This window comes from Triticum dicoccoides, chromosome 5A, assembly GCF_002162155.2.
Source record: "Triticum dicoccoides isolate Atlit2015 ecotype Zavitan chromosome 5A, WEW_v2.0, whole genome shotgun sequence".
Taxonomy (NCBI): Eukaryota; Viridiplantae; Streptophyta; class Magnoliopsida; order Poales; family Poaceae; genus Triticum; species Triticum dicoccoides.
This window is the reverse complement of record NC_041388.1, coordinates 582,656,462-582,668,230: the sequence shown is the minus strand read 5'-3', so window position 1 is coordinate 582,668,230 and position 11,769 is coordinate 582,656,462. Positions and strand designations below refer to the sequence as shown.

The window sequence follows — 11,769 nt, the reverse complement described above, 5'->3', positions numbered from 1 at the left end:
CCCAACAGGGGTAAACCATGAGTTAGTTGCTCTTGACCCTAGGTAGCAAGCAAACGCAAACCAACGTTCATTCGCTAGGAGAACCTTCGCAGGCCATTTTGTTTCTTTTTCTGTGTTTTCTCTTTTCATCTTTTCTCGGTTATTTTTTTTACAATTATTTTTGTTTTATTTCCCTTCCCCTTTCTATTTTTCGGCTCACAATTTGCTTTTCATTTTTTTCAAAATAGCAAACATTTTTGGAATTCCTGAATTGTTTTTCAAATCCTGAATGTTTTAAAAATCACAAATACCTTTTGAATTCCTGAATACTTTTAAAATTCACGACCCATTGTCGAATTTGTGAATAATATTTAAATTCACGAATGTTTTTTAACTTCAGTAAAAAAATCGAATTCATGAACATTTTTTCTATTCATGACAGTTTTTGAATTCGTGGATCTTTTTTGAATTCGTGAATCTATTTTGAATTCACGTAGACATTTTGAAATTGCAAAAAAATATTCACAAAGATTTTTGAATTGATGAATATTTTTTTCAATTCATGAACATTTTTCAAACTTCAGAATATTTTAAGAACTTGAGAAATTTTTTAAAACTGATGAATATTTCTGAAATTCGTAAACGTTTTTGAAATTCATGAACATTTTATGAAGGCTCAAACAATTTTTTTCAAATTGAGGAACATTTTTGAAAATTCAGAATATTTAAAATTCATGAACAGTTTTTGTAATTCAGAACAATTTTTAAAATCCTGATTTTTTCAAATTTGAGATTAATGAGCAACTCTTGAAATAAAATAAATATAAAGAATCGAAAAAGAAGAAAAAAATGAAGGATGACCATCCCGTACATGGGCTGGCCTAAAATGCACACGGGCGCGATGTGTTGCGTGATTGGTGCCTAATTGCAGACCTACGCAGCAAATTGGAGGTCCTGTTAATGAGTATCCCTTGCAAAAGTTACTATAAACTATTCTCGTAGGGACATATGATGTAACTAGAGAGTTTTGGTAGATTTTTTCATAGGAGGGCATGGAAGGTTGTTGTGTACTTTCCTTTTAAGATTTGAATTTGAAAACAAAATATCTGTTGAACCGAGCGTCTAATTATGACTTTGTTTTCACCATTTTGTTGTTTGCGTTGATACATTTGAAACTTGGTTCCATGTTGATAGGTTTTGAAGAATTTCTTTTGTGTAATATGTAATATGTAACATCCCAAATTTTCAATTTGGAATGTTATACATAGGTCATTAAGTGCATATCATATTTTATTTGCATTTTGATTATGATCCTAGAAATTCTAAGCAACTCAAGGACCCACGGAGAGAGTTGGGATTTCACTTATTTTCATATTTGAGTTTTCTCAAATATTGAAAAAAAAGGATCATCTTGGTTTTAATTATTTTTCTCTCCAATTAATATTCCTAATATTAAAAATAAAAGAGAGGAGATAATATGACTTATCCAAAAATAAAGAAAATATTGCAGGAAAAATATTAAAATCAATTAAATAATTTTATTTGAATTTTATTGATATTTTATTCGAATTAGAATAATATGCATTTTTTAAAATTGCATTTTTAGACCAAGAAAATGTTCACTTAGTTCTAAATATTTTATTAGACGATGAAATTGTTTTTGACATTTTTAGAATTTATTTTATATTTATTTAGGATTTTTTTCGGCAGAATGTTTTTAAAAAAATGCGTCGCCCGACTAGGCTAACGGCCTAGCCGAGCGGGCCGACGCCCAGTGCGCCGCCGCCTCCTGCTCCGGATCGGGACCGGAGTCCCGATCGCCGTCGCCGCCGAGTCCGCCGGGGACACGCCTCCCGAGGCCGGCCCCCTCCCCAAGTTAGCCGCCCCCACCTATAAATGCCGCTACCCCGCCGCCTCTCTCCGACCCGCACCACCACCACCGCCGCCGCAAGCTGCGCGCCGTCGCTGCAGCCCCGCCGCCCGCGCCGCGCCACCGCTCGCTGCTGCCCCGCCACCCGCGCCGCGCCACCGCTCGCTGCTGCCCCGCCACCCGCGCCGCGCCACCGCTCGCTGCTGCCCCGCCGGCGCTCGCCGCAGCCTCGCTGCGCCGCTTTCGCCACCTCGCCTCGCCACGCCGCCGCCCGCTGTCGTCTGAAGTTTGCCGCCGCCGTTGACCCCGTCGACCGCCGGTTTTTTCGGTTTAGGTATAAAACCGCCCGGTTTTATTAACCCTAGATTGGTTTTTCTTATTTATTTAGATCGGTTCGGTTTTTCTCGGTTAGTCTATTTTATGAACGTTCGTTCGTTAGTTCGTTTTAACGAACGAATTCGTTCGGTTGCCTCTATTAGTTGACGTTCATCCGATAGATTTTTCTTTTTCTGTTTTATTTTCGCCAGAGACCTATCCGCGATTATTTTTATCACATATTAGCCCCTGGTCTTTAAACCCACACAACTTTTTAACCGTTTGTCCAAATCCAGTGAAACAAACACCAAAATCTTCGTCTCGAAGCCATCTTCCCGGTTAAACAACTTAAACATGATTTTGACAATTTAAAATTTGGTTTCAAGAAGATTTGAATTCAATGTTCTTTTGAACACAATTTTAGTTCCGTAGCTCCGATTTGATTGATTCTTCTTGCAAACTGAAGCTCTTCAGTTGAACTTTCAGTTTGGATCTTCTTATTTGAGTTTTACCCTTGCATATATGCTTGAGTGCTTATGTATGCTATTGTTTGTTTGCGACAGAATTTCCGGAGTGCGAAGCGTGCTACTACAAGTCTCTAGGGTTTGCGGATCGTCAGCAAGGCAAGTAACACATTGATCATACTCTTTTCATACCCAGTTTTTATGCATTAGTTGCAATCCTCAAACACTGCATGATTAGGATGTGGTTAACATGTGGGTATTGGGAACTAGATGATGGGGTAGAACCTATTGCCCTTTTATTATCAAACCCTTGGGAGTTACTTTTACGATATGCTTAAGTTGCCATGCTATGCTCGTAGACGTGGTTTGGATTGAGTGATCCATGACAGATGTGAGATTATTAATTAATGGTTAACTTAAGGTGGCTACTTAAATACACATCTGGGTGGATTGGTTGCGGGTACCTGAGGATATACCAGTGCTGTCCTTTGGTTCGCCACCCAGGCTCAAAGGGATCATAAGATTGTTCATGCTAGAAACTTCCGTGTGCAGCCACAAGCTATTATGCGCTCTAGCATAGTTGAGTATGTTGCATGACCTCTTTTAATGGTAGACTAGCAGATATAGGTGATGTAGGTTGGTACTGTCTACCCAGAGTAAAGAGTTAATGTTTCTGAAAGACTGTGTCTCGGTCATCCGTTTCTCAAACACCATGTAGTGCGAGAGATACAACGGAGGAGATCGAGTCTTGTGGCGAAAAAGTGTGCAAACCTCTGCAGAGTGTATAAACTAATCATGGTTAGTTGTGTCCCCGGTTATGGACATTTCGAGTATCTGGTTCTTGGATTATCATGTTGATCTCATCACTCTAAATTAATTTGTTGGGTTGCTAATTACTTTTTAATTGGGATTGAGATGAGGGTACCATTCTAAATGTTTATCAACTATCATGATAGTTAAATAAAATATATTCCTTTGTTGTAGGAAAAAATTGGCTTTTCGCAAAAACATTATAACCGTAGAGCCTCCACCAACCATAATTGCATGTAGTGATAGCATTTACATGTTCATTGCTCTATTGTGTTATATTGCCAGCATATTCCATGTGCTGACCCCTTTCGGGCTGCAACGTATTATGCTGCAGACTTTTCAGACGAAGAGTAAGGTGCGCTAGGTCGTTCTCGTGCACTCAGCTATGCCGTTGAAGTTGATGGACTCACTTTATCTACCAAGCCTTCCGCTGTTATCTTACTTAGTTGGCCTTAAGCCATATTATTGTTTTAAGTTCTTTTTTGAGACCATCGATGTAATAAATGTGTGATTGCTACTCTGTTATAAATCATTCGAAGTACTGTGTATGTCAGCATTACCGATCCAGTGATGACACTTATGCACAGAGACTTGATCCATTCTGATCGGGTCGCTACATAATACCAAATATAACAAACTTTTGCTCCTGCGATAACATAGTTGTACTTCACGCAATAACATACTTGTACTCCCCCACGGGTACTGTACTCTCATGTTGCACAACTTGTATGCCAAGCAATGCAACTTGTTCTTCCAGCACATTTTAGCCCCCTCCCCTCAGCTCAACTCGTATTCATCATGCAATACAACATGTACTCCCCGCATGATGCAACTTTACTCCCGTGTTTAGTCAGTACACCTCAAGTGTAAAGTACACAAGAAAACCAAAAATACAAAGGGAAAACCCAAAAAATTAGAAGAAGAAACAAAATAAAAAACAGAAGAAAAACATGGAGAAAAGTCACATGTGGCTTGCACCTTCGCCCCGAGCCCGAGCCACGACGAGTCTGCCTCTTAGCTCTTATAACCCCGAAACCTCTCCAAGGGGTACCCCAAAATTAGTTGCTCCCCCAAAAGATTGGCGAGTATGTTTTTGACTTTCGATCCTAAGATGGTTGTTGGCCGATGGGGCTCCGTATGATGAAGTCATTGATGATTTCAAACTGTCTGGGAGACATGATCTGGGTCGTCGATGGAGTCGATGAAGATGGCGGCGTCGTCGAAGATCCAATTTGGCAAAGCGAGATCTCCATGATCGATGCCACCTGTCAAGGGTGTTTCACAAAGTACATAGGAACATGGTAATCGCAAGTAGATTTTTTGATAGTGCCAGGTCGTCCCGCAGACACATGCCATGGATTGTATGGGAGTGTCTTAGAGGATATTTCAGTCTAGGAACACAATGTGGTTCACTAGGTTGGATATCAACTCGTCGGGTTCTTTGGTGGACGATATAGAAAAGATGTCTAGTCCGGATCTATTGTAAAGATAGTCCAGGGCTTCAGGAGATGTCGAATATGTTTCTCCTCCGGCTTCACACTTAATGGCTTTATACAAGGGTGTAGGTCCGTTGCCTTATTCCTCCATCTTGACCTTATTGATCCGCGTGGTGTCAACTCCTCAACCTTGGTAGTTGTACAATTCCATCTCTGAGAACCAGGGGTGGCAAGTTCAGGGAAGTCAGTCGCCCAGGTATGAGCCTTCGGTACGCAGGTATATAGTCAAATATGCCCCCAAAATATAGTGCGTGCGGCACGAAAATATGGTGAAACCACTCCCTCTCAACAAGCATTCAATTAGAATTGCCAACATATCTACCATAATGTTAAGTAATATATATAGGGGACAATGGGCCACCCTCACGGAATCCAGGAAAACCTGAATTTAGTTTGAATAGCTTTACAAGAAATCTGAGCAAGTCTCCAACTTATCTTGAGTCATCAGTTACACTGAAAAGAGCGCCTTGCCGATAGCCATGACCGTTCTTGCTATTTGGGGATGGTGGTGTGCCTTTGAACCTCGAAGACTTTATTAATGAATGGAACAAAGGAGGCCCTATTTATGTCATCATATACAAGGAAAGAATCCCGCACATTGGGAGTGTAAATAATTGTGACCATATACATATAAAATGATAACAATGGAAAAACTATTCTTTCCTTTACCGGTAATCCATTTTTCATTTGCAAGTAATGGCCAACATCGTGGTTAACTTTTATAGCTACACCATATCCAACTTTTAAATTATCACCCTAGGCACACCATTTTTTAGATAAGTCTTTCATTCTCAAGGCCCATCGAATAAACATCTATTTGACTTTTTCGTAAGGTTTTAAAAAGTCTATCTTAAATATCACCGCACTTATTCTTTTCCGGCGAATCTCATAGATGGTTTCATGTAGGATACTACTCCACAAATAATGTTTTTTTCTTGCATAACTATCATTGCGAGCACATGGTCAACCACCGCATTGAGCCTATTCGTAGTTACCTTAATGAAAAATTGAAGCTTACATTACGTACATAGATCCACATGTATTTGGTGGACACATACAACCTCCTTAGCCTTTGGTAACAAAATGATCTCATCAAAATTTAAACTTCCCCAAAAGTCACTCTTGAGCAAAAGCAAGAAGAGTGACGCCATGGGTAAGGTGTCTGTGATTGCTTGATGGATTGTTCTTTTCTTTCTGGGTTGTCGTATGTGATGTATTTGTTGATGTGTTTTGATGGTGGTTATTTTGGCATGTTGTAATTCATGGGCCTGAGGTTGTAGGCGTTTGCTCGTCTCATGGGGACGTGGGGTGGTGATGAAGATTCATGCTTTGGGAGTAGTCCACATGTGGCTATGTTGTAACGGTTTTTTTTCTCGATTTTTCATCAATTAACTGAATAATTCTCTTCTTTTTAACTAATCAACAAGGCAAATGTTTGCCTCTGTTTTAAAAAACTGGAGTATTTGACACGCCACATGGGTACATATATATCTTCTCTATCTTTTCTTATCTTATTATTACTTAAAAAAAACGTAAGGTTTCCATTTCGCCTTTCTTTCCACCACTCCTTCGTCCAACCTTCCATATATATGATAATCGATCACCTTAATTTACTTACCTTCTGAGCTAATTTCACTTTAATTTACTTACCAAACTTTTAATCAAAATATAAGTTAGTTCACGGTCAGAATTTGATGAACATTTATTTACACAATCATATTATTATTGACAGGTAAATTACAATCTAATGTATTAGAATATGTATATGTCGTTGCAACGCACGGGTATTGTTCTAGTTAGTAAAAAAGAACGAAACTGAAACCACAGCCCAAACATGAGAAGAATCTGTCAAGTGTCATCAAACTGAATCTCCATATAACAAGTCTGTATTTTACTGTTGCTATATATGTATTGTCCCTTGAACTGCTGAACACTTGTACTAGCTCATGAACTCGTGGACGACACCATTCACCTCGATCATGCTACACCCGGGCACCTTGGCCACTCCCTCCTCCCGCATCTCCCCCCTGACACCCAAGCCCCGGCCTACCTCGCCGTCGCATGCAAGCACATTTGCCGCGAGCACGTACGCGCCGCTGTCCTGTGGGTCGCATTCCACGGCTCCACGCGCCGCGCGCGCCCCCGCCTCCGCGTCGCCGTGCAAGCGGCATCCGGAGAGCAGGGCGCCCCAAATGGCCGCGTCTGGCTTCATCGGCATTGCCCGGATGGTGTCCTCCGCCTCCCGGAGCCTTCCGGCCCGGGCGAGCGCGTCGACAAGGCAGCCATAGTGCTCGATTCCCGGTGTAACACCGTATTCCCTCGCCATTGACGCGAACAGAGCCTTCGCCTCGTAGGCCATGCCGGAATGGCCGTAGGCCATCAGCATCGCGATGAAGGTGACCTTGTCCGGTCGGAGACCGTAAGGTTCCAGCTCGGAGAACAAGGTGACCGCTTCCTGGCATTGCCCGTGCGCTGCCAGGCCAAGCATCATGGCGTTCCAGGACGACAGCTTGGCCATGCCCTGCGATCTCGTGGTGTCGAACACCTGGCGAGCCTTGTGTATTGAGCCACACTTGCAGTACATGTCCACGAGGGCGGTGACCACGAGCGCGTTCATGGCCACGTCGTGCTTGTCTATGTACGCGTGCACCCACGCGCCCTGCTCCAGCGCGCCGAGGCTTGCGCAGCAGCCGAGGACGCTGACGAGCACGTTGGCGTTCGGCTCCACGCCGTCCACCTGCATCGCGGAGAAGAGGTCGACGGCGTCTTGGAACCTCGCGGCGCGGGAGTACGCGCTAACCATGGCGCTCCACGTCGCCACGGTCCTGGCCGGCATGTCGGCGAACACCGCCCGCGCTTCGTCGACGCGCCCCGCCCTCGAGAGCGCCACGATAGCGCTGTTGCACGCCACAACGTCGAACTCTTGACACTGCCTGAAGAGCGCCAGAGCCTCGTCCGCGCGGCCGCATGACGCGTACATGGCGATCATGGAGTTGCGTGTATACGCGTCCCCGGCGAGGCCGAGCTTGAGCACCATGCCGTGGAGCGCCGCGCCGTCGTCGGCGCGGCCGAGGCGCGCGTATGCGGCGAACAGAGACGGGAACGTGCGCCGCTCCGGCGGCGTGGGCGACCAGAGCATGTCGAGAAACAGCGCCACGGCCGCGTCCGGACCGGGCCCGTCGGACAGCGCCCTTATGACGGTGTTCCACATGAAGGAGTTGGGCCTCGGGTGGTGCCTGACGATGCGCGCGGCGTAGGCAGCGTCGCGTCCTTCGCCGGCGCAGAAGGCGACGGCGCGGCTGGCGGCGATGGGGTCTTTGGCGAGGCCAGACTTGACGAGCGCGGCGTGGAGCTGGCGGAGGTGAGCCATGGTGGCGCATTGCGTGTGGAGGAGGGTGAGGGCCGGGTGTGAGGCAAGGAAGGCAGAGATGGATGGGGAGGAGGGCAGGAGAGGGGAGGTGGTGGAGGAGGAAGCGCTTGCGGGCGATGGCGCCATGGCCATCCTCTGTACTCTGGTAATTGCTCGGGTTCTTTCTGGCGGTGAACGTGGTGAGTGTGTGCGCCACTGCCACGAGCGGCCACTGCCATGGCTTCGGATAAGGTCACCTCCTCACTTGTGGCCTATCTTGTGGTTGCTTACCAGCATTTGGCTGGGCCGAGTTAGGTTTGGGCTTTTTACTCAAAGCCTGGGCAGGCTCCAGTGTCAAGTCAAATGGTAGGTTGCATATTCTTCATGTTGTAATCATACTCACAAAATAGCAAAAGTTCCACTCACAGCAACAAAAATACATCCATGATTTTTTGTCACAGTTCAAAAGTAAAAGAAATAAGCGTCAATTTTCATTGTTCAACGTTGATTTCAGAATATCCAACAACATGATAACTAAGTGGAAATACAAGAGAGTTCATATAATTTCTCAGACTAGGACGACATTCTTGAGCTAAGATCTCATACTTCACCAACACCAGAGATAATGTAATGCACAGGAATGCAATAGACAGAAAGAACTTATTGAAGAACAAAGTCTTAAGTCAGTCCTCAGTGCTGCCTCCGTGTTCCACAGTACCCTTCTCATACCACTCCTTCAACAGAGATTGTGAAGAAACTCTATGGGAAATGAATCGGTCCTGGCTGCTGCTTGCGTTCTTGGCATTTTGTCACAAAAACCAGCATTTGCATCTACGCAGATCCTGCGGACCTTCAAACCACCTATCCCAAGACTGGTAAGCAGCTCCGGTAGTTCTGCAGTAACAGAAAAACCAAGTCATTAGACTATGAGTGGACAAAAATGTTTAGGTAATCCCTTAGATAAAGTAATACTGTAGGATATTTTTGTGGTTACTTACACAGGAAGTAGAGGGTCTGCTTTGCTTTCAATTGTTACTACAAACCTAACAAAAGGTTCATAATGCAGTCAGTCCCCAGTCACCAATAATACACACTGTGGTTGCTTTTTAAGCAGTAACGCCAGACAGTAAAATGTGAATTGATCGAGTTTTTTCTGACACGTACTCTTGGAGTGCCGTTGACACCTTATCCATCTTATTGAGCTCTTCAAGTTCCTCCTGTATGAAGTCCAATTGAGAATATCAGCAGTTTGGCAGAAAAGGGAATACCCATGTCTTTTAAGAAAACAAACATCCTTAGCAGTTGTAAATTATTTCAAGAAAGTAAATTTTGCCACATCTACAGATAATTATGTCAAGGACAGATACCTATCTCATCAATAGCACCTCTATTATGAAATTCCAAATGAACTTAATTTTGAAACATGCGATTTCTTCCCTGCTATGCAATTAGCGTTCTCTGCTTGCACCCTGAAATGTGGCCCTAATGGAGAAGTTTGAGTGTACTGTTCGGAGTGAATTTACTAGTACTAGTGAAGCATCATCAGTTCTCACTTATTTGTACATAAAGACGGCTTTCGTTCATGTCCACCATTATCCAAGCTATTTTGGAACACAACCACGCAGCACCACAAAACAACGAGTTCATTGCCCTTCCTTGAGCACTGCATTTTGTTTTTTACATGCAGTCAGAACACACGTGCATTTTCATTGTAAAAAAAACTCAGAATGTTTTGATTTTTTTAACTATTTGTTTCAATTTTACTGTGCATGAAGGAGCATATGAGCCTGAGCTTCAACAAAAGTGAAAAATCATTGGTGCTTACCATCAAAATAGGTAATACAGCTTGCTTAACACCCTTAGGATCTAACAAGTGAGCTCAATAGTATTATTAATTATAGTTACTATTTTGTAAACTCTAAGTCTCTCATAAATCCTTGCTAGTTTTACTGACTAGGTGGTACGTACATGACTACTCACTTAAGTAAGGTATAAGTTAAACAGTAAAAAAGTGCAGAGGTCGATATGAGATCCAATGATCTGATGCTGACAGAAATGGTAAAAAAGGAAATTACATGTCTCTCTTCGGACCTTTAAAAATGGTAAGAAAATTCCCCGCCAGAATAGATAAATATTTGGATTGTCGTCAAACTGATTGCATATGTTAATTATTTTTATTTTTAACTATATTATAATAGGATGTCGACAGTAGAATTTACCACCAGATAAGAATTATGTTACTCCATCTTAATCAAGACTCAATACTCATATCGTTTTTCAAATTTGAACTTGCAAGAATACTCCACAAAAGAAAATCAATAGATTTAACAAAAGATGACAAAATAATTTTCTAGCATTCATCTAGCAATGCCATGGCCCTGGTCCTTGAATCTAGATTATCCAGAACCATATATATAGAAGACAATTGAATTTTATTCATGATGATATTCATCTGGCATCTGATTGTAAGAACTTCAATAAATGAGAAATTGGAGTGATAAAGAAAATTGATCATTAATTATAACTTGAAATTGCAAATACAAAACGTTGTAGTTATAATAATGAGCATAGTTTTGTAATTAACGAAATTGCTTGCAGTATAGAAACACGATTGATTATAACTTAAGCACATAACCAAATAACATGAAGTAATAGAAAATGTTTCTTTAGTTGTTCATAGAGCATGAAAATCTTCAGATTGCCAAAGCCCTCCTGTATAACTATATCATGTTGTGCTAGGGTGACATCCCAATGTTCATTCTCTCTGCAACTGGCAAAGGTGTGAAAAATACTACTACCTCCGATCCATAGTAAGTTTCGGAGATTTGAACTAACCCCAATCCAAAACTGCTACACTTATTTTGGATAAGAGGGAGTGGTACAACTTTGGAATAATAACCAAAGGTAAATAAACCAAAACTATCCAAGTTAGACTTAACTTGTAAGAACTACCAAAAAAAATATGAGTATTAGTTAGGCAGTTCCCTAGTTTATGGACCGCATACCAACTTGCCACCTAAAATAAGGAGCATCCAAACCGAAAACGCTTTGGTACAGTACTTGTTTTAGCTGTTCCACGAATAAAACCACGTTGATCCAGCACCGATTTCTCCTTCCAATGACTTCCAACGATTGGATCACGCACTGGCACGAACCAGTAGAAAACATGGCTCCCCATGCATCAGGTCCCCCGCAGGCCACACCAGCCGCGCCTCACCCCATGTGCATCATCACTTGTTAATTCCTCAGTGGTACGCTGCACAATCATTTGATGCAGCAGAAATTCGGTTTTGTTTTCTTCAGCAGAGAAACTGGAACGGATGTAGCCGGACAGATCTGTGCCTGTCAGAGAAAAGGCCAGGAAATACTGGTACGGAACTGAATATTTGCGCAAGAAATCCTGAAGCAGGTGTGCATGACCAAGGGGACACCGAATGTGGACATATGCCCTTTGACCGCCTTCTCCCCCACCCCCACCCCACCACC

At 42.9% G+C, this 11,769-nt stretch overlaps 2 protein-coding genes across 2 annotated transcripts in view; both read right to left on the bottom strand.

The window, feature by feature from the left end:
• Positions 1 to 6,769: 6,769 nt before the first annotated feature.
• On the bottom strand, positions 6,770 to 8,510 carry LOC119303054 (pentatricopeptide repeat-containing protein At2g42920, chloroplastic-like). The gene has a single exon (XM_037580139.1). The coding sequence runs from the start codon at positions 8,434 to 8,436 to the stop codon at positions 6,874 to 6,876; it is 1,563 nt and encodes a 520-aa protein (XP_037436036.1). The 5' UTR covers positions 8,437 to 8,510; the 3' UTR covers positions 6,770 to 6,873.
• Positions 8,511 to 8,752: 242 nt separating this feature from the next.
• LOC119303053 (guanine nucleotide-binding protein subunit gamma 1-like) overlaps positions 8,753 to 11,769 on the bottom strand; it is a 3,827-nt gene continuing 810 nt past the window's right edge. Inside the window, exons 2-4 of the mRNA XM_037580138.1 lie at positions 9,448 to 9,500; positions 9,282 to 9,326; positions 8,753 to 9,177 (exon numbers count right to left, since the gene is read on the bottom strand). Of these exons, the coding sequence (XP_037436035.1) occupies positions 9,093 to 9,177; positions 9,282 to 9,326; positions 9,448 to 9,500 (183 nt within the window). The 3' untranslated portion in view covers positions 8,753 to 9,092. The remainder of the gene's footprint in view (positions 9,178 to 9,281; positions 9,327 to 9,447; positions 9,501 to 11,769) is intronic.